Consider the following 22,884-nt stretch of genomic DNA (forward strand, 5'->3'; position numbering starts at 1 on the left):
AGGGAGATGCCGGCCGTTGTGCACGGCTTCAGTAGCTCCCCTCTGCCGATTCTCTGCACCTAGAGAAAAGAGTGACAATCCCTGGAGTCCCAGTGTGATGAGTTTCTGTTGATTGTACTGATGGCTTGAACTAGGTCCTTAAGCATTCTGAGCCTCTTCTTCATGCTGGGACTCGCCCTGGATGAGGGCCCAGTCCTGTTTAATGAAGAAGCTCTCTCTCGCCTAGCAGAGCCCAGGCGATGCCTCTAGTGGGCTAGCTTTCCCTCCAAAATATGTTTCTCTCTCTCATTTGACGATTTCCTTGCCAAGAGAACTTATTTCTCACCTTAAAGGTTTTTATATTGTGACTTTTGATTTGGAAAAGATATCTAAATAAAATTCATGTTTCTTCTCTCTCTTTTCTTTCCTCTATTTTTTTTTTTTTTTTTTGCTATAGGCAGACAAGTTTCAGATGTATGTCACATACTGCAAAAATAAACCTGATTCTACACAGCTGATACTAGAGCACGCAGGGTCCTACTTTGACGTAAGTAGCAGTTAAGTGAAGAAGCTGCGAGACTGACCAAACAGAATTCCATACAGATAAAACCAGCATTGCCCAGAAGTTATTACCACGCTGCTAGCTTAGTAGTTTTTGTCATCTCTCAAGTTTATAATGGGATATTCATTCATGTTTTTGTTACATTGTATTTAGTGTGTGTATGCGCACGTGTGTGTACATGTATGTTGTACATGTGCTCACGGGCTCACATGTATGTAGATCAGAGGACAACTTGTAGGACTTGGGTTTCTTCTTCCACTGTGTGGGGCCTGGAGATGAAACGTGGATCATAAGGCCTTAGAGCAGGTGCCTTGACCACTGAGCCACCTCACCAACCCCTATTTTGGGATTTTCTTATATGTTTTATTTAACTATGAGAAGTCATATATCTATAAGACCCTTAGATCTTTAACAACGACATATTTGTCATTCTTTATGTCTAGTCATTAATTTTATATACAAGGTCATGTATAAAAGAAATACACTTCTTAATCTTGTGAATTTCCCAAAGAGATCTATCAGTAAAGCCCTACCAATTTGCCTGCCCAATCAAGAAGATGTTCAGTTATATGCTTGAGTAGACTTAGTATGGGCTATCTCTTTTTCCAAAGATATGTTGTTTGTATAGTGGGGGGGGGGGGGGTGCACAATATTACTAAATGTGTCCTAGGTTTTAGAACTGTCTAGTAGGTGGCAGATTGTGGCTGGAGAAAAGTACTGTGTACCCTTGGTGCACAAGGCCATGGGAACATTGGACTTAACTTTCTGCCTTTATAGTTGTTCAATTGAGATGATCTCTCATGGGAACGTCTGGAAGCTGGAGTAAACTTTACTCTTTCTGCTTTGGATGGGGACCTGCCTGTGGACGGCCTCACTCCAACTGTGGATGGCCCCTCTCCAGCTGTGTTCTCAGGGGGCACTCAGTCTGTAGCGATCCCTTGCCTGATGCTGTCTTTTCCTTCTAATATTTCACATGCCCTACAGCACCGTAGCCACATGCAGGCTATAGAATAGAAAGCCTACGCAGCAAGAATGTCTGTGTAGCCAAAACTTGGTTTTAAAAACCTTAAGCTAACAAGATGGCTCAGGATAGAAGGAGAACACCAACCCCACAAGTTGTTCTCTGACCTTCACACAGGTGCCGAGTCATGTGTTTGGCCCCCAAATAAATAAATAGAGTCTAACTTTCAAAAACCTTGTGTGTTTAAACAATTTTAAGGAATAAAGGAAGCATACCTGGCAAGTTTCATAGTCACTTGCCTTAGGTGTGCATTGTAAGGTTACTTTGATTTTTTAAGGAGGTTTTTGATTATACTGTCCTCCATTCTTTGGGCATCTTGTGCCCACCCTTCAGTTATTCCTTTCCATGGTAACAGGCATCGCAGAACACCCTTCACGTGCTCTGCTATTCACTGTTGAGCAGTATGCAGTGCTGAACTGCATGGCTGGGCTCCTTGCCTTCCTATGAAGACGCTAAGCGCAGCCTAGGCTTGTAAGCAGTGTTATTGCAGTAGAGGGTCACACACCAGAAAATACTGTGAATCTGTTTCCTCCCTTCTGTTGGTGTTCTGCTAAGTCCCCTGCAAAGTAAACCTGTAGACTTGGAGAAGTTTGTGCTGATATTTTCACACACTTTAAGAAGAGAGGACTTATTATTTCAGCAGAAACACTTGTCATTAATGTGGTACTGTGCCCATGTTTAACAGTAATGACCCTATGATAAAGCTTCCCCCTTTTTTGTTTCATTTAAATATAGGAGATCCAGCAGCGGCATGGCTTAGCCAATTCCATCTCTTCCTACCTGATCAAACCAGTTCAGCGGATAACAAAGTATCAGCTCCTTTTAAAGGTGGGTATGAAACATCTTCCATCTGCAACATCACACCCTGTGTTGATATGTATCCCCTGTGCACATGTGCCTGTGGTTTCCTTCACTGACATTTCTTGACCTGTCCAGCTTCTTATTGAAGCAGATACCTAAGATCATATCCCCTGGTTGTACCCTGAAGGAACTGGTTGGCACTTGTCTGCAACATAGAATGGTATTTGACTGAGAAAATAAGTTACTGGCTCTTGGACCTTCAGCATCCTCAGACTCTGGTGCTGAGGCCCCGACACAGCACCTGTACATGTTTAATCCGCAGCAGCGCTCATCGGAAAGTCTGGAGACTATCTGCCCTGCATCACAAAAATGCTCAGAATCACTGCTGATATGTGCCAGCTTTGAACCCAAACCTGGCTGATACGCAGGTTTTCCATGGACTCTGGAACACTCTGCCCTCATGCCGTTCCCTATGGCTGCTAGCCATTTTATAGACCATGTCCCTACTGATCCCAAAGGCTTCTACTTTTTGTTGCAATTAAGTATATCTAAAATTGCCCTTGCAAAAATTTAAGTCTGATTATTTTCAACAGTAGAAAGGGGAACAAACTTATCACAGATGCGTTATGTCGTTAATGCATGTCTGCTTGCTGCATTAAGAGTCATTTACAACTTTTGTCTGGCAAAGGTACTATGTTTCCTCTGCTGGTAAAGGACGCGCTGAAACATTTGTGTGTAGACTGCCCACTAATCCCAGCTCTGTCAGCTGCCATCCTGGACACTGAAGCTTAAGGGTGCCTAAAGCTATCTCAGTAAGAGAGACCTAGCAACTGTATAAAACATGGCAGTGTTCTTTTATGCAGGTGTGTACTATCCTGAGACCTTTCTATTTTGAAAACCCTACTACACCAACCTCCACCTCCTTTACACACAGTGCAGTGCCAAGGACCAAACCAGGGCCACACACGTGGTGGGTGAGCGCTCTACCACCAAGCCACACCACACCTCCTCTCCTGTACTTCTGTATGGATGACAATCTTACCCAGTGACTAGATAGCCATCATTACACAAATCTGCTGCTGCTGTCTGTGAGCGTGGCGGAAACCGGGAGGCTGGGTTTTGCTGGTTTGCATTCAGGTCTTGTCCCCTTTGCTTCCTAAGTCTACACAAGTGCCTTGTCTCTCAATTGTCCCTTGGTGTCCTCAGAACTCAAGGCTTTGTTCTCAGCTTCTGTTTCCACTAAGATTACACTTCTACGTGTAAACCTTCCTCATTTTCCCCAGAAACTGCTGGGGAACAATAGTAAACTCCATCAGACCTCCCCAGTAGGAAGGCAGTCTGCACGGAGGGAGTTGAGGCACATTGTCCCCGTAAGGCAGTTTCTGCCCAGCTCCTCAGAAGCATACACATCTGATCAAACGTGAAGGTACCCATCAGATGTCTGAGTTCTCTAGATCAGTGGTTCTCAACTTTCCTAATGCCTGCGACCCTTTAATACAGTTTGTCATGTTTCAGTGACCCCAACCAGAAAATTTGCATTGCTACTTCAAAACTGTAATTTTGCTACTGTTATGAATCATAATGTAAATATTTTTGGAGATAGGGGTTTGCTGAAGGGGATGCTATCTACAGGTTGAGAACCACTGCTCTAGTCCCCTCCTCCCACAAGCTGATGACCACACTGCTCTGAACCCCTTGGGAGTCATATACACAAGATTGTTGTCACTGTGACCAAGAACGGTCTGGCACCCATGAAGGAATACCTGAGAGAGACCCATCAGGATGTAAGCTTGTGTTTCCTGCTGTCCTACTCACGGGGGAGCTGGGGAGCTTCCAGGAAGTCAGGAAGTAGCATGACACACATAGATACCCTGGAGACGTGTGGTAGCTTGTAGCTAGTACCTCCCTAAGGAGCCTGCACAGAGGAGTGGTCTGTGTTGTGTTGCTATTCTGATGCAGGGTCCAGCCAGACCCTGACATTGTGGGATTAGCAGGGCAGGTGGACTATGGATGGCTGTCACTTGTCACAATTCCATATTCCTTACAAACCAGTAACATTTATGTTCTCATTTTGGAGATGTGGTTGGTGAGGCATAACAACTTCTTTCAGAATGACAACTGGATCTGACTTCCTCCAGGTCCTCATTCAAGTAGATCAGACCCTGTTTTTGTCTATCTGAACCCTGAGTGATTCGCTTTTTGGCTATTTTGTTTGTTTCCTGAGCACTGTGAACTTTTGTGGATTCTGCTAAGGCGTGGCTGGCAGAGCATTTTGCGGTCCTTTGCAAGTTCACTGTGTTGATCTTCTCCAGGAGCTGCTCACATGCTGTGAGGAAGGAAAGGGAGAGATCAAAGATGGCCTGGAGGTGATGCTCAGCGTACCCAAGCGAGCCAATGATGCCATGCACCTCAGCATGCTGGAAGGTAACCGGACACACCGTGCTCGCGGTACCCCCCTACCCCCTCTGTGCACAGCACTGTCACTGATGCTGTGTGTGAATCAACTATCCCAGCACCATCACTGATGCTATGTGAATCAACTATCACTTTCTGGACTTGGTAACAGCAGTGCCATTGTACACTCCAGGAGCAGTTTGTGGCACTTAAGTCTTGTTTAATGCTGCCTGGGTTTCCTGCTAACAGAGGTGTAAATGATGAATGGACGCACTGGTTATAGACCCGAGGATATAGAAGATCTTATTACTTCCCCATTTCCATAGCCATTGCTAGATGTTTGCACAACTCAGTTGTCTGCTGAAACAGTTGAATATAGTGTGTAACATGGTGAACAGAAATTAGATAAATGTATCCAACAGGGATTGTAGTAATTCCAGTTTGAAGGACTGTTTCTATTTAGTAAAGCTGCCTCTGCACTGCCAAGGTTAGCGAGGTTAGCAATGCAAAGGGCCCATCCCAAATGCTTTTGTTAGTTTATGCCAGGTCATTGGTACCATCAAGAAATTTATTAGTTAGGACTCAATGCCACTCTGTAATAGAAACTCAGAAATCCAGCAGTACTCGTTCTTCCTCTATTCTTCATGATGTTATCAGAGGAAAGGGCTATGTTCTGGCTCATTTCTGTCCTATGTATTTTCCTACTTGAATAGGTCCTGCAGGACCACATTCATATTCCACCTCACAGGAAGTACAAGAGCCTGTGGGTAGGGAACCCTACTAGCTGTATACATTCATTTTCTCACTTGCCCAGGGTTGGGGTGCCTAGCTCTTCCTCACTGTGAAGGGATAGGTGAATGATGAACTTACTTAAGATGGCTGAGGGGAAGTGTCTACTATAAAGAGACAGAAAAGAAGGGAGATATCAGCTTCCACAAGGAGTCACTTTGCTAAGTCCTGGTGGCCACATTGTGAGGAAAGAATAGCCAGGGAGGCCTCCATGTGCCTGGTCTAGGCAGATCCACGTGCAGAGGATTCTAGACTCCCAGAAAATGGGTTAGTAAAGTTGGCTCCACCAGGCTGGGGCCTGAACAGAGGCTGAGAGGGGCATTTCAGCAACAGAGGAAAAGAATCAGAGGCTGGGGTGCGCAGTACACTGGAGGCACTCTGCTCAGGGGGAGTGGTCGCCTGAGCAAAGGCTGTGATTCAGTGACAAGCAGATGGGACTTAAACCAGATCTCATGTTGGGAGCCAACAGATAGGAGTGGAAAGTAGAGAAGGAAGTTATGAGGAACCCCTGAAAATGTTTGAAATTGGGGAAATATATGCAAAGTGGTGTTTTAGGACGAGCTCTCCCTTGTTAGGAGGGCCGGTGGTGAGCAGCGTGGAGCCATATTGAAAGCATTTGCAGGCAAGCCGGCAATGCTGCCTGCTGAGTCGGGTCTGCTTTTGTTTCATGTTGCAGGGTTTGACGAAAACATTGAGTCTCAGGGAGAGCTCATCCTGCAGGAGTCCTTCCAAGTGTGGGACCCGAAAACCTTAATTCGGAAGGGTCGAGAACGGCATCTCTTCCTTTTTGAAATGTCCTTGGTGTTTAGTAAAGAAGTGAAAGACTCCAGCGGGAGAAGCAAGTACCTCTACAAAAGCAAGCTGTTTGTAAGTATGGCGTCTAGAGCTCGAGTTCACAGACCACGGCTGCAGCCTTCCTGTAGGACAGAAACCTCCTGCCTGTTGCCTTTACTTTCCTCCCAAAACGCTCAGAAAGGTGAATCTGAATTGTGATGTTTCCTCTTCATCAGCTAATTTCTCTGCAAGCCAAGTCCACTAGAGGGCACACTGATACTCTTGGGGCTTGGGGATTCTGTTCCTGGAGCCCATAGCTGCTCACTGCAGGATGATGAAACACTGTAGAGCAGTGGCTCTCTATCTTCCTGATGCTGGGACCCTCCAATACAGTTCCTGTGGTGATCCTCAAACATAGAATCATTGTTGTTGCTACTTCATAACTATTTTTGCTACTATTATGAATCATAATGTAAATATAGTTACAGGATATCTAATACATGACCCCTGTGGGAGGAGCAACCCTCACACAGGTTGAAAACTGCTGCTGTGTAAATAGATGATGCCCTACCCTAAGCAAGGATTCATATCAATTTAATTTTTTAAATTCATAACATTGTCTTAGTCAGGGTTTCTATTCCTGTACAAACATCATGACCAAGAAGGAAGCTGGGGAGGAAAGGGTTTATTCAGCTTACACTTCCACACTGCTGTTCATCACCAAAGGAAGTCAGAACAGGAACTCACACAGGGCAGGAACTTGGAGGCAGAAGCTGATGCAGAGGTCATGGAGGGATGCTGCTTACTGGATTGCTTCCCCTGGCTTGCTCAGTTTGTTTTCTTATAGAACCCAGAACTCCCAGCCCAAGGATGGTACCACCCACAATGGGCTGGGCCCTTCCCCCTTGATCACTAAGTGAGAAAATGCCTTACAGCTGGATCTCATGGAGGCATTTTCTCAACTGAAGTCCCTTTCTCTGTGATAACTCCATCCTGTGCCAAGCTGACACAAAACCAGCTAGTACAGACATCAAAACATATGTAAGCTCCCTTACTCGCTGCGCTCACTACAGATCCATAATAACGAAGATTTAATTATTCTCCATTAGAAATTAATCTATGCAAAGTAAATATAAGAACAAATTTTTGAAAGTTTGATAATAGCAAAATGTCATTGTCACAGAAAAATATGTAATCAAAAATAGCATTTGAAAGACTCCCCAGCCCTGCCCATGCAGAGACCTTTGGAGTGTTCTGTTTCTGGGGAGAGGTGCACACCCAGAACTATTGTGCTACCATTCCTCATTAGCCAGCCCTAGCTGGGTCCAGCCCATGCCTGCTTTCTGGAAGTCAAGCCAGGACAAACTCTTATCCCCTGCACTTTGACCTTTCTCAAGGCCATTGCTCAGAGGGCTGCCAGCACAGGGTTGCTGGGCAGAGTTGGTCAGAGAGAACCAGTGAACATAAAGGCAAGCTCACCATCATAAAGGAACCAGAGTGCCACGCAGGTCTCTGTATGTCAGCTCTCTTTAAAATATTATTCGGTATCTAATAGTCAGATGACTTAATGTTACAAAATTTGGGGATTTTTGTATGTCAATCAAACTCCCCAAAGAATAGAGACTCCCAAGCATAGAAACTTTTAAAATAATAATCTGGAATCTGAAAATTCCTGGTAACGATTTTCAGTCCACCATCTTTGGCCGGTCCCCTGGTTGTGACTATCATTTGGATCACTGTGGCCTTACGTCAGATAGGTCACTGTCCAGCTGGAAGTTAATAAGTACATCCTGGCCGGCAGCCACTTTACTGCTGGCTTTCATCTGACCTTGGAGGCAAGCTTGTGTGTTTTAAAAATCGATACATCTTAGTTTAATTTATATTTAAAAAAAAATAAGATTCCCACCAAGGCTGCCTCTGGAGTTCCAACCTGTGAGTCACTTCCGTTGCTGGAGGGAGAGGCATGGGGTGGATTCCATCATGGGGGGGAGGATGCCCTGCTCTGGATATGTCCACAGGCAGGGTTTTTTGTTGCTTGGTATTAGAGTCATGATGAAATACTAAAAGTTAAGGATGTAGATGAAGTCAGAGTTTAGCCCTTTTGCCCTCTGTCAAGGTATGCTCAGAGTGTGCTGTAGGAGCCTCTCTGGACTAGGAAAAGCCCGTGCGTGCGTGTGTCTAAGGTTGGGCTTTTCCCTCAGCACATCCTGCTGATGAAGCTGCATTGCAATCTCCAGAAGTACTCAGGGTGGGAACAGTGTGTCCCCCACGTGTCCACCCCAGCTTTCCTCGTACCTCCTAAGGCAGTAGCTCTCAACATTCCTACTGACCCGACCCTTTCGTACAGCTCCTCATACTGTGGTGACCCCAACCACAAAAGTGTTCATGTTGCTACCTCATAACTGTATTTTTGCTACTAGTATGAATTTTAATGTAAATACCTGTGTTTTCCAGTGTTCTTAGGTGACGCCTATGAAGGAGTTATTTGACCTCCAAGGGGGTTGGTTGTAATTCATAGATTTAGAACCGCTGAACTAAGTGTTTTGCATGGCCACCAACCACCAAAGGCTGTCCTCTTTCCATGTCTACTCCTACCAAAATCGTACCATTGTCTAATTATCTAATTGTGTTTTATGCAGACCTCAGAGTTGGGTGTCACAGAACACGTTGAAGGAGATCCTTGCAAATTTGCACTGTGGGTGGGGAGGACGCCAACTTCAGATAATAAAATTGTCCTTAAGGTACGTTAATTTACAGCTTATTGGTTTACATTTATTGTGATGATGTAAGCTGCTTTTCTTGCTGATTGCAGGTCATTTTATTTGACTTTTTTGTTCTCTGATGGAATTGGTGAAGCCAAAAATGAATCAATCAATGTCTCTCTCTCTCTCTCTCTCATTCACTTTTAATTTAAACTGTTTTGAGTATACTGACTCTTCCTAGGAACTGCAAAGAACTCCAAAGGTGTCTCATGCCCTAACCTCATCAATGCTTTAGAAAACTCAGATGCTGTCTTCTTGGTCTGTCTGGAAATACTAGAGATGGTTTAGGGATGCTCATGATCTGCAAGCTGTTGAAAGGAGCCCGAGTGTGGTGAGATGCTGGTGTATGACGAGCCCTGAACTTACTGCATCTCCTTTGCGAGTCTTTTAGTCTTACTTTAAGTATTTCCAGAAATTGAGTTGCTCATCTGAGCAACACTCTTTCACAGCCAAGGGACCACATGGAAGCCACAATGTTTCTAAGATCTTTGCTCCTGTGGTCACAATGGATTGTTTCCAGTGAATGTATACAGCCCAACTGGGGCCCCTTGTTAGTTAGGACTGACATAAAACCACATAAAATATTAAGTGTACCAGCAAGTACATTTTAGATAATTTAAATTTTTCTATAGTTTAAGGTTGTTAAAATATATTCAAAACTAAAAATTTCAATATAATTAGAAACGTTTGGATAATACCTTTCACCTTACAAGGAGGGTCAAATGGCAGTGGCATGTGCTTTGATCTTGATGGCTTTGAGGTGTTGATATTGCAGTGGGGATGAAGAGGGTGGTGGTGGTATAGATTTTGTTGCTGATGTTGTGGTTAGTAGAAATGGTGGTGTAGATGGTTGAGTTGTAAGGATGTGATGACGTTGATGTTGGTGACAGTAAAGGTAGAGACAGTGGTGTCCATCGCAGTGAGGGTCTTTATGGTGGTACAATTGCTGAGGATATAGACACAAGTCCTCAAGGTTCTCAATGGTGACGGTGACAGAAGGGATGGCCATTGTGGTGGTGGCCTCGTGGTTCCAGCACAGAATGACTGTCTAAGGCAGTTTGAGGTTCCCTGAGTATACTAGTTACCCCGTTGACTGAGTGGACCCATTTGTTTGACGCTGTTTCTATAAAGTGTGTGCTTTTGAGTCGCTCTCCAGCGATGGAACAGTCATTTTGCAGGGCAGTTTTCTTTATTTCTGCAGCATGGTCAGGGTCTTCCTTGATGATCTCCAGACTGCACTGAGTGTCCTTTTCAGATCCTTCATTGTTTTCTCTCCACCCTTGTGTCCGGCCTGTACATTCTGATAGACATGAGATTTTCAAAGTCCCCCCCTTTACTCTAAGTAACTAAAGAATATTCAGCACGGTTTATGTAGAAAGAGCATCTGGCTCAGACTCTTCCCAGAGTGGACCATGGCTTGGCATTTCCAGAAACAAGATTCTGGGGGCGGTGTGGGTGGGGGGAGCGTAGCATTGCCATCCCTCGTGGTGATTTCCTCCATGCCCAATGGACAACCTCCATAATCACTCATGACCATGATGTCCCTGTCAGAGGAGGTCAATGGTTTTCAGCTGGAAATTAGAAAATGGTATTAGCACCACCAGAGGGCTTCTCCATCTACCCATGACATTTCAAGAGAATGCGTTCCTAAAATTGCTATGCGGCTGAGGTGGGCCCCCAAATGACTGTCCACGTGTGCCTTTGTGGCCTTGGGCATATGTCCAGTGTTGCCCACCCCTGCAGGCCTCCTTTGTGGAGTTCCTGTGGGCTGAGTAGGCTATGCCATCTGAGGTGTCTCAGCTGGCAGTGGAGGAGGCCAGCAGTGATCACCCTAGCCGTCCAGGGACAAGCAGCGGGCAAGGGCTCGTCCACATGTCCACATCCCTGCTGATGGTTTCCTTGACACTGACCAAAACACAGCTTATGCTTCAGCGACCTCGTTGAGGTTTCAGACTGCTAGCGGACCTGTTTTTATAACTCCCCCCCCCCCAGGGTCGCTTAACAGCTCTTGGTACTGAAGAATGATGATTGATTTCCAGAGTATCAAGAGATCTGTAATCGCGTTTATTTTTTTAAATGGTTTTAATGAAAAAAATGTAAAATTATAGTTGTTTGCTTGATAGTAAATTAAGTGAGGTGCGGTTGCTTTTCTGGGAGTACTTTGGGAGCTGGGGAAGCCGGGGAGCAGGGGAAGCCGGTGTGCGCTGGGCATAGGCTGTGGGAAGGACACTGTCCTGATGGCTTCCCTCCCTGCACAGGCATCCAGTATCGAGAACAAGCAGGACTGGATCAAGCACATCCGTGAGGTGATCCAGGAGAGGACGGTGCACCTGAGAGGAGCCCTGAAGGAGCCCATTCACATCCCCAAAACAGCTCCAGCAGCAAGGCAGAAGGGGAGGAGGTGAGTGTGGCGGGCTCCCAAGAGTGCTTACCTGCAGGGGAGGGGACGTGCGCTATCACACTGTTTTCCTCAAACACCTGGAGCCTGTGTGGCTTAGATGCACTGCTTTAGCGAGACAAGAGGCTCCCCTGGCTAAAAGCAAAGACCTCTTCTTTCTCTCTTCTTTCCCCCATGTAACCCAAAGCATGGAAGCATTTTTTTTGTTTTGTTTTTCATTTTGGTTTTGTTTTGTTTTGTTTTTTCATTTCTCAAATGGAAATGAACCCGTGTTGGGGGAGTTTACTATGTTGAGAATTCAGTGGGAAAAATATGTTGGGCACTTACCAGATTGCCAAGCCAAAAACTGCACTCAGCACAGAATGGCACGAGACTGCAGAGGTGGCTCAGTGGTTAAGAGCACTTGTTCCTCTTGCAGAAGACATGGGTGCTGTCCCCAGCACCCACATGGTAGCTCACAGCCATCTATAACTTTTCAGTTCCTGGGGATATGATGACTTATGATGTCTGTGTGCACCATGCTTGTATATGGTGCCCACACAGTCATCCAGGCGAAAGAGTCATCCACACAACAAAATAAACAGCTCTGAAACAAAGCCAGCAGAGTGGCTTGGTCACGTGTGTAGGAGCTGGTTGTAGGAGCAGCTGTAGCCGGCATGGGTCTCATTCAGCCAGGAAATGGTGGCCTCTACCAGCTTGCAGTGCTGAGAACCGAGTGTTTCTGTGTTCCACTAGGGACGGAGAAGACCTGGACAGCCAAGGGGATGGCAGCAGCCAGCCCGACACCATTTCCATCGCCTCCCGGACATCTCAGAACACACTGGACAGTGATAAGGTAAGCTGCCAGCGGCACTGCCCCTTCCAGTCAATGTCCATTCAATCAATGTCCTTAGCATCTAAAGACAAGTATGAGGTGCTAGGAGTGGTGTCAGGTGTCATGGCGGGGCAGAGACAGAGGTTAGAGCAAGACTATTGCTGAGAGCCCACAAGAAATGTGTCCACTCTTCCTGTTCACTGTCTCTATCAGTCACATGGTTTTATGTCATAGACTTGGAAGACAGTATATACTTTATTTAAAATGTACCTGTAAGCCAAAGAATCTATTATTTAACATAAACTTTCCCCCAGAACCCCATCTATAAATACGGAGCTTATCTGAGGTAGGTGTCTAACATTCTCCAATGTGGGCCCCAATATTTCCTCTTAGAGTTTGAGGTACACAGAGCACAGAAAGTTATAGATCACTGGGTTTGGCTTCGACAGCGATGACCACCAAAAGACAGATCTATCTTTTGTCTGGGGCATTTATGCAGGTGTGCCTCTTTCAAAAACAGTGCACATGTCTCTGGATTCTTCTTGTAGAATCTAAAGGCCATCAGAATAAACTGCTAGGCAGTGCAGCTTGCTAATCCTGGGTTTGTGTGGTAGCCAGAAAAAGTCCTGTGTCAAAGTCAGTAGACATGCGTCTTGATGAATGTTCTGTTCCTACTAAGATCAGCATATGTTCTAGCTCTAGAACAGATTCTTTTTTTTTTTTTTTTTTTTTTTTTTAATATTTTTATTACATATTTTCCTCAATTACATTTCCAATACTATCCCAAAAGTCCCCCATAGCGCCCCCCACTTCCCTACCCACCCATTCCCATTCTTTTGGCCCTGGCATTCCCCTATATTGGGGCATATAAAGTTTGCAAGTCCAATGGGCCTCTCTTTCCATTGATGGCCGACTAGGCCATCTTTCGATACATATGCAGCTAGAGACAAGAGCTCCAGGGTTCTGGTTAGTACATCATGTTGTTCCAACAATAGGGTTGCAGATCCCTTTAGCTCCTTGGGTACTTTCTCTAGCTTCTCCATTGGGAGCCCTGTGATACATCCAATAGCTGACTGTGAACATCCACTCCTGTGTTTGCTAGGCCCCGGCATCGTCTCACAAGAGACAGCTATATTTGGGTTCTAGAACAGATTCTTTAAAAAAAAAAAAAATAATAATGGAGCAGTGCAAAAACATTTCCTTCCCACAGTGTCAGTCTGGATTCACACGTTTCTCACTCGGGAACAAGCAGCTTTGCGACTGCCTGACACCTGCGAGACTCGGATTCCTGCAGTCTCCTGTGCTCAGGCAGCCTTGTCCAGGCTTCCCTGTCCTGACAAGGCCAGTGATGTGTGACTGTTCTAGACAGTGCATTAAATAGGCATTGGTCCTGTTTTACTTGGATTTGAGGATTCACACTGTCATTTCCAGGACAGAAGGGAATAGATTTTAAAATACCGCTCTGCAGAGCAACCCACAAACAAAACCCTTTTCATGTAAGTGGACTTTGATTTTCTTTTTTCATTCTATTTTTTGAATCTACTGAATAGCAAGTCCTAAATCTTAGAGTACCTCACATAGCAGGACTACAAGACAAAACTGTGTCTTTTGATCAGACCTGGCATATTTGTCAAGTCAGCAGACATTTAGCCACTCGGGCAGCAGTAGGAGGTAAGGGAGATGACATGGTCAACCATTTTGTAATTAGCATTTCTCTCACCCCATAGCAATTTTGTTTAGAAACGCAGTTTGCACTTGGAAACATCAGAAAACAGCTTTTAGGATTTTAATGCCTGAAGGACTTAGCTTGTCAGGTCTCATAGGACTGTCACCTAGAAGAAAAGGCGGCCCACGTAGTTGCTATGTATGACAAGGACAGCCATTTCCATCCAGGCAGCCTTACAGGCCCCGTGAGAATGGCTCCCAAGCACCCAGGTCACACCTTCTGAGATGTGTTCTCATGAGTCAGGCCACACCCAGGTCACACCCTTCTGAGATGTGTTCTCATGAGTCAGGCAAGGTTTACCATAGATGTCAGCTTTAAAGTTTGTGAGAAGCAAATCTTTGGAATGAAATCCAAAGCCCACTTTTGAATGTACTAAGTCTCTTCCTGGAAGGCTGGTGAAGGCTTTTCTCCAGGTTGGCACAGGAAGCGAAATGAGTTATAGTTTTAGGTACTTAAACAGGTGAATGGGTAGCCATGGAATGCAGCCCTCCCCACCCCAGAACGGGGTGATGGGTTTGCTCATTGGCCCACTGCTCTGGTCTCCTGAGGCATGTCCCACATGACTTATGTGAGCTTGGCGGGCAGCAGATCTGTTCTCACTTGATACATGAGGAAGAAGAGTGGCTACCAAAGTGTAGGTTTCTAGTGACTGGTCCCGTTGCCTTGAGGCTCTCCTGGGACAGCAGAAGTTTCAAGAACGGCCTTTAAATACTTCATCTGTGAGGATACAGTTTCCATTTTTTTCATCCAGTGATGCCATCACTGAAGTTTGCTCCAAGCTCAGCAGTCCCTGAAGGACTGCTCAGCACGGCTGTCGCTGCACAGCGTGAGAAGTAAAGCTAGCACAACTCAAAGCCTGTCACCCAGTAGAGCCGGTCCTGGACCCCAAAGCTCCTCACCACCTTGCACTGGTGGCATTCTGAGTCCTTTCTTATAAATGTGACACAATTGTCTTTACTGCCTCAGGGTGAGGCCAGGATCCTTAACAGACTGTGAAGTTCCTGTGTGCTTGTACTGTGGCCTTTGCTTCCAGTCCTCTGTTGGACATTAAAATGGCTACATAGGGCATGACACTCCAAGCAGGCACATTCCTTAGCCCCAGTGGAAAGGCAGGGGTGTCTATGGCCGGGCTGTGCCTGTGGGTTCTCTGTTCTGCATCCCCTTTCTCTCACTCCTCGTTCTACCTGTGCTTCTCTGAACAAAGATTTGAGTCTGTAAATGATTTGAAAGAATGCACCTTGAAAGCAAGAGCTGCACCCCCTCCTGAGACAGAAGGTGTGGTGTTCTACCCTCTAGCTTGACTTGGTCAGCAACCCTGTGCTCCAGGGTCTCCAGCTTTTCATGAGCCTCAGGGTCCTCTCCACCCTACGAATTGCACACTTGAGCATCTGCTCGTGTTACAGGCAGATGCTTCTGGCAAGGAAATAATTTAAGATATTCTGCCTAGTTGACTCAATTTATCATGTCTGTTATGAGTTAGTTGTGTCAAGGAATTTGGTTCCAGTTCAGAAATGGGGCGGGGGTATGTTTTATGCTGAGCCTCTTAGAGAATTCTGGGAAGCTGTCTGCCAGAGCTGTTAGCAATCCTCAGACGAGGCTCCAGAGGTTTAGAATAAGAGTCAGCTGAGGAGGGGCTCCGGAGACATCTTCTTTCCAGGGCACAGCTCCATTAAGCTGGTCAGGACTCAAACCTCGTTTCATGAGCCCATTCCCTACTATCAGTCTTAAAATATGTCATCTTTGTGTTCCAGATGTGAGTTTAACACCAATTCTTGCTGATATTCGTGGTACTTAGGCTGATAAAATGATCTTATAAAAATGTAATTTGGGTTGCAAAGAAACCCCAGCTGCTTTCCAGAGTCTGACCTCACCGCCATGAGTGCCTCTCCTGAGGCAGGGAGGAGGTGCTGCCCCAGTGTCGATCCAGCCCTGGGGCACTGAGGAGATGAAGCCAGATGAAGTGGAAAAGCCAGAATCAGAATGTGGCTTTAATCATCTGACATCTTCCAGGCCTTATTCTTTTTACAGCACAGCAAGTGTGGTGCTGAGTGTCTTTAGGGTACAAAAGAAGCATCTTAGAATATCTCCTCACGCTCACCTCATTAGTCTGTGATCTCTGTCATTTAACAGTATCTGTATCATGGGGGGGGGGGCAGTGGGGTGGAGGGAGGAAAAGAGAGAGAGAAATTCGTGCCTCAAACAAAATGGCCAAAGCAAGAATGAAGTATCTGGAAGAACCCACCCAGGCCAGCTTGCGAACTGTCCCGAGACCCTCGGTATTCAGTTCTTTCCAAGGAACGTGCAATTCAGTTGAAATGGGTCCTTTGCTTGAACTCTAAGCTTATAACAGGAAATATGAATCTGCGTATCTTGTTTTTAATAGATGCAGATATTTTCTTTAAAGCACATGGTATCAGTGCTAATGAAGTGGAAGCCCCGTGTCAGGGTTCTTACTTTCTGTGTACTTTTAAAGCTGGCTTTTCTGTCATGGGACCCTTGTTTAAACGTCTATAGTTATAATCAAAGTAGTCTGAAAAGTAGCTAAAGCCAGTGCAGTTTAAATCCGGCTTCCCTGACAACCCTACAAGAGGAGCTGTGTCGACTGGATGAGGAAAGGATGAGTCCCTCAGCACGGGCTGATCCCCTGCATCCGCAGTCCGCGTGCGCCAGGGCTCTAACCCATCACCTCAATGCTCCTGGTTGGTTTGTGGGTTCTTCTTTCTTCCACCCTTTCAACCCCTGACACTAGGTAGGAGAGAGAAAAGGATAGGAAAATGGAAAGGGGTGACGTTATCATTAGGCTATTTCCTGATGATTAGGGGCATCTTGTTCCTCTGGGCAAGTTTCACCTTCACCATCAGGATGTCTAATTTCTCCTTGTTTCTTCTTTGCACACAACTACTTAACAAACCCCAGCCAACAGTGACCAACAGTGACCAACAGCAACCCCATCACTCAGATCCCTAGCATCTGTATACCCTCTGAAGAGTTCCCAGAATTCCATATGTCACACAAACTTAGAAACGATTAGCAGCTGGCAAAGCCACACCCCTGCTAGAGCCCAAGGCAAATCATAGTCACCTGCTACAGACAATCTGAAGCAGCCCCATATCCTGCACCTGGGATCAAAATGAAAACATATTCCCATATTTCTGTGTTTTTCAAAGAAATCAAAATTCTCTCTCTATAACCCTACTCAGAGAAGGTGCCTGCCCATACGACCTGCTCAGAGCAATGCATTTCCTAGGGCTGGAGTAGGTTTTCCACATGTAAGAGGATTGGATCATCAAGCTCAAAAATCTTTCACTGGAAGGATGTGGGGCTCACCTTCTTGGGGCAAGCTCTGGAACCTCTCTTGGTCTTCCTCAGAGCATACAAAGAAGTACTGAAGGGTATGGTGTACATCCAAGAACAAGCCCTCAGGAATGAGGACCTGCTCACTAGCAGACCTCTAGCCAATTCCTCCTCCACATATTCCTGTTAGCTGTGAGTTGGTGCTACACTGCTTTGGCTCCTGGCAGATCGCATGTGCATACCTGCCCAGGAGTATCTTTGGATCCACAAATGAAACACACACACATTTATTTATTTTTAAAATTCCTTGGCTACCTCAAAGGCTGGGCACTCCTAAACCTTCCCCTGCTACCCTAGGCCCAATCAGGGAAGTGGCCAATGGCAACTTACCCAAAATCTCACATGGCTGGTTGACTTTATCTCCTGCTGCTCCTGTATCCCATCCTTCTTCCTGAAGTCATGGCGGTTCTTCTGTTCCTCTCTGCATCCTAACCATGCAACTCTAAGGGTCCCATCCCATCTTGCTTTACCCAACCATTGACCACTGGCATCTTTATTGCTCAATCAAAAACCAATGGGGGACAAGGACCTTTAGCATTTGGGCATGTAGATTCCCGATTGAACCAAAGTATTGGAACCAATCTCCAACATGTTCCTTTGCTGCTCTGTGCCCAGGGCCCTCCTGTGTGAGTGGGGCTAGCGCTGCCCGGCTCAGCTCATAGTACTGAGAGCGCTGGGCCTGTACACTGTCTTTGTAACACTGCTTAGTGTTAAAGGAGCCCTGCATATATGTTAGTGGTCTCAGCCTTTGTGGTAAGAGGAGCGTCCTGCTCCTTGCTGGTTGTGCCGCTGGCTTCCATTGCTGATATATCAGCTTCATCCTCCTACCTGGTCACTAGTCAGTCATTCAGAGATAGTTTTGAGCTGCTGTTGTGGGCTTCCTTGTGCAATGTATTTCCTTCTTCCTTCTAGTTCCTAAGTATTTTTTAGAAGACTTTTTGGGAGTTGCCATAAAATAAAGAAAAATAAAATAAGAAAGTAAAAACTCCTAAATAGTAGAAAGGCTGAGTCCTAAGAAGAGGCAGCTGCTTGCTCACTCCAGTTCAGATCTGCATGGTCAGCTCGTTTGGAGTCACCTAGGAGGCACCGCTCTGAACACTCCTGTCAGGGAGTCTCCAGAGAGCTTTAACTGAATGGGGTTACATCAGTTCGGAATGTAGGCAGCACTGCCCTGTAGCCCAGCGTCCCAGGTCAAAGGAGAGATGGAGGAAGCCAACAGTGAATGCTCATCTCTCTCCTCCAGAATGTGAGCACTGTATGAGCAGCCACTTTGTGATGTGATAGCACATCTCCTATACATACACATACACACACGCACACGCACATACATACATACATACATGCACACATGCGCACACACACACAAGCACACATACATACACACATGCACACGCACACACAAGGATGGACTGTGTCCCCCTTACAGCGTGAGCCACAATTAACCCTTTCATCCTTAAGTTGTTTTTGTCAAGTATTTTCACATTGCCAAGAAGGAAGGTCCTGATACGTTTGATTAGAAATATAACATAACCAAAACGTATGTTTTCATGGGAGTTTACTCGGCATGGCCATCATTACCATTAAACAAGAGAATAAGCCTTAGAGTTAGACTTGGGACTGACCCTCCCTCCCTTCCTATTGAGGGGCACAGTTAGGTGAATGAGGGTCTTGAATTTGTATCAGTTCTTCAGATTGGTGCCTCTTCCTAACAATTATTTTTTAATAATTTATGTTAACCATTTATAGGATTTCACAGGTGAGTGCCCTCCATGTCAGAACCTATCTTTAAACGTTTTTAGACCCCAAGCAGAGGGTTTTCCGGAGCACATCTCCTTGACCTTGGCTGGCTATCATGTTAGTGTGAGCCTGGAAGACTGTTCTTCATACTGTTAAGGTGGGGGAGCTGATCTGCCAGCCTCCACAAAGCTGCCCAGCAGCAGTGAGAACCTGGGGCATGATGGGTATGTTCTGGTTGCCTGTGGTTGCCTCTGCTTTTGTGTCCATGGCCTGCAGTGGAACTGTACTCTCTAATCCCCTTAAACCAAGTAATCGTAGTTTGGTCTGCTCTGTGTGAAACCTGCGTGAAGCCACAGGACTCTTTTGTGTAGTTTCTGAATGACTGTAGCGAGCTGTGGCCTACAACTGTTCACAACAGTCGATACACTTTGTTCTGTAGGAGGAATGGCCATTATTAGACCACATCCCACCCACCCCGCTCCACCCCCGCCTTTCCTTTTGAACTGCCCTTGAAAAATTGGCCAGATATTCACTGCAGTTGATCGTCTCCTGGAAACAGAATCACTTGAGAGAGGAAGGCTTCACCCAGCACACCGTTTCTCTCCAGCCCTCATCAGTGCGGCCTGCTCAGAATGCTCTCTGAGCTTAGTCATTCAAGCCAGGTGTTAGCTGTGGCCCTTTTAAAACTGTGTGTTCTTGTAACACACAACTAACTGCCTTGTTCTAGTGCACAGGGTCGCGGTGTGAAAATGTCAAGGAGCCCATGACCAAATCTACTGCATGAGCATCTCAGCCATGAGGTGAAACAAGGCGGCAAGATGACCCAGTTTGGGATTTTTTTTTTGGAAAGCAAAAGACAGACTTCTATAAAGATAGTTGAAGTAGAAACAATTTTGGCCAGAAGATGAAGGGGTAGAAAGGCCATAAACTGTTTATTTTCCATTATCCTGACAGAATTCAGGGAAAAGCCTGCTTTGAATCTGCTCGTGCCCTTGGTCTAGATCGTTGGTGCCTCCCAGAGGCCCTCTCCAAGGGCAGGCCTGGGAGAAGTAACATCCTTGGTGATTTCTGCGGCTGTGCTCCGTTTGAGACCAGCTGTTTTCCCACACATACTGGTTACCACAGTAGTGAGAAATTGAAGGATGCCTTTAAACTGCCTTCCTGACCTCCAAAGTGACTTCCAGAAGGGTTAATGTGAGCCATGTGATACACTGCATTCCTGAACTAGGCAGATATGCCAGGGAAGCTGGGACAGAGTCTATAAAATGTTTACAGCGAAGAGAGCGCTGTGGGGACTCCATGGGAAGTGGCTGGCACAGAAGAGGGAGCTGCTGCAGCCTCAGATGAATGAGACGGGTAGGGTGGCGGTCAGGGTAGTCATGACATCAGGGCTGGGGTGGCTAAGAGTTCCAAACTCTTCATGGTCAGTGACCTAAACGTCTGGTTAGGAGTTGAGTTCTTGATATCAGTAAGGACTTGCATTGCTTCCTCCAAGTAGTCATCACAAATGTCTGCAACAACAAAAACATGTCTTCTAAAATCTTAGCAAGCTTCATTTTAAAGAGATGCTTTGTTGCTCAATGCAAAGTTGAAGGAAGGAAGGAGAGATAAATAACACTGTGGGTGTTTGAAGAAGCCACAAGGAAACATAAGCCAGGGGTGGGAGACGTGGCTTAGCAATGGAGAGCACTGGCTGCTCTTCTAGGAGATCCGGGTTCAATTTCTGGCACGCGTATGGTGTCTCACAACTATAACAACAGTCCTTCTTCCAGCCTATATGGCTACCACATGCATGTGGTGCACAGACATATAAACAAAACACCCTTACATAAATAAGATGAAAAAATATAAAGTGTGTGTGCACATGTATAGTGTAACTCGAGTCATGCCACACGAGTGACAGTGCTCCTCCCAAGAGCAACAGTGGGTGATATAACAAAACCCCAGTGCCAGGCATAAGAAAGTTCCCTTTGAGGGTCCAAGAGACCCTCAAATAAACAGTGTGGGATATTGTCCTTCCCTATGGTTGTGGCTCAGAACTTGACACTAAGTCCCTATTGCAGAAGATATCGTGTACCATGTGCACTGCAGTTAGAGGAAGTGATCTGTGACTGATCTGGAAGCCTCCACCCCCAGAGCTGGCTCTCAGCAAAGGAAGGGGCTATGCAAGCTGTCATGGAAAAAGCCATCAATAGCCCTATCCAATTGTAAAGTCTGTGGAGGACCATAACAGTGACTAGCCCAGCAAGCTCTCCCCAATGATGCACTGTGCCATTTTATTGCAGGGGGGTGGGGGGGCGGGGAACCAGCAGTTGCATTGTTTGACTAACATTTAAATACGTAAATGCAAAGCTTGAAACAGAAGCCTACAGGATACTTGTTCTCAGGGAACAAAACATTTAGTTCCTAACCTTGATTGTAGGTTCTTATCTCTCCTGATGGGCAGGAGAGGACTGGGGAACAGGAAAATGTGGGGGTGATAATTTTAGCACTTTTTGCAATATTATTCTGGCACTGTGTGTTCTTAAGTTCTAGAAAGCCTTTGCATGTTTCTAACATGGTGCATGATTCTTTGTCAGAGTAGGCTCGACTTTTTTTCTTACAATCTGTCAAGCACACAGATGTTTCCAGTCCTTTTTGGTTACTCTAGAAAGGTCTTTTTAAAAAAACATAAGTGCCAAAAATATAGTGGAGTTAACTTCCCTTCCTAGGCAGCCCTCGCTAGGCACCCCTACATTTGCTTGAGCAGCCTGACAAGTTAATGAGACTCTGGTAGGGGAAGCCGCCAGCTCAGGGCTCCTTCCCAAGAGCAGCAACATGGACCACTGGGGGGAGCCTGGAGTTCTAACTGGACTGCTCAGTTACAGAGCTGGCTGCCCTCAGACATGGGGGCACTGGGGCCGGACCACCAAGGCCCACAAGCAGCAGGGCTTGGTCTGCAGCACATCCGTCCAACCCTGCCGAGCTTCATCGGCTGACTCTGTTGTCACTGGGAAAGGGAGCACCCCTCCTCTTTGCTGAGGAGTTAACCACTTCCATATCGTGGGGTTGTGTGAGAGAAATCCTTTCCAAAGCTTGCTCGCTCTCAACTTTCAGCACTTATATGGCTTCTTTATCTGTCCAGGGACTAATGGAAATGTTACCATGGCTTTCCCACAAAGGAGTTTATAAAAATTTAGAGGGGAACTTAAAACAGTTGTGGCCTAGTGACGTGGCTCGTTTTGTCTGGATCGGTGCTTCATGGAGGAAAGAGCTAGGATGGAGCGTGGAACCGTGTGTGGGCGAGTGCTTCCTACAGCCTGCCAAACGTTCTGTGGGCTTTGTACCTCGTGGGTACACAGACCTTGCAGTGATCTGCAGGCCCTCTTACGGTTGCCTTGGTGGTGACAAGCCTCTCTCTGCCCTTAGTCTTGACACAGATTCATAAGAGTGACACAGACCTGCTCTGCTTTCTACTGAGGAGGGGACGGACACACACACACACACAGATAGAGAGACACAGAGACAGAGAGAGACTATTCATTTCAAAACTGAAGTATAAGTTGTTTCAGGCAAAAACCCCAAGGATGGCAGAAATAGGAACAACTTTCCAGAGACAGTGGATAGGGAACTTGAAGGGAGAATGGACACAAGGAGATCTGACCACAGGGATGGCACTGTGGACCCCGTATCCACAGGACCTGTCTCAGAAGCAACTGTCAGCACATAAACCTGGCAAGGCAGATGGGGATTTAAAGCCTTTATCAAGAAAATTGTACCTACAGTTTTGAAGA

General features: G+C 46.0%; 1 protein-coding gene across 3 annotated transcripts in view; it reads left to right on the top strand.

The window, feature by feature from the left end:
- Trio (trio Rho guanine nucleotide exchange factor) overlaps nucleotides 1–22,884 on the top strand; it is a 286,800-nt gene that overhangs the window by 189,441 nt on the left and 74,475 nt on the right. For all 3 annotated transcript variants that reach the window (XM_029469546.2, XM_029469548.2, XM_021182742.3), the window contains exons 27-33: nucleotides 437–526; nucleotides 2,298–2,390; nucleotides 4,676–4,787; nucleotides 6,223–6,413; nucleotides 8,960–9,061; nucleotides 11,341–11,483; nucleotides 12,216–12,315. In XM_029469546.2, the coding sequence (XP_029325406.1) occupies nucleotides 437–526; nucleotides 2,298–2,390; nucleotides 4,676–4,787; nucleotides 6,223–6,413; nucleotides 8,960–9,061; nucleotides 11,341–11,483; nucleotides 12,216–12,315 (831 nt within the window). The remainder of the gene's footprint in view (nucleotides 1–436; nucleotides 527–2,297; nucleotides 2,391–4,675; nucleotides 4,788–6,222; nucleotides 6,414–8,959; nucleotides 9,062–11,340; nucleotides 11,484–12,215; nucleotides 12,316–22,884) is intronic.

Source organism: Mus caroli, unplaced genomic scaffold, assembly GCF_978045245.1.
Source record: "Mus caroli unplaced genomic scaffold, Mus_caroli_1 scaffold_16, whole genome shotgun sequence".
Classification (NCBI taxonomy): Eukaryota; Metazoa; Chordata; class Mammalia; order Rodentia; family Muridae; genus Mus; species Mus caroli.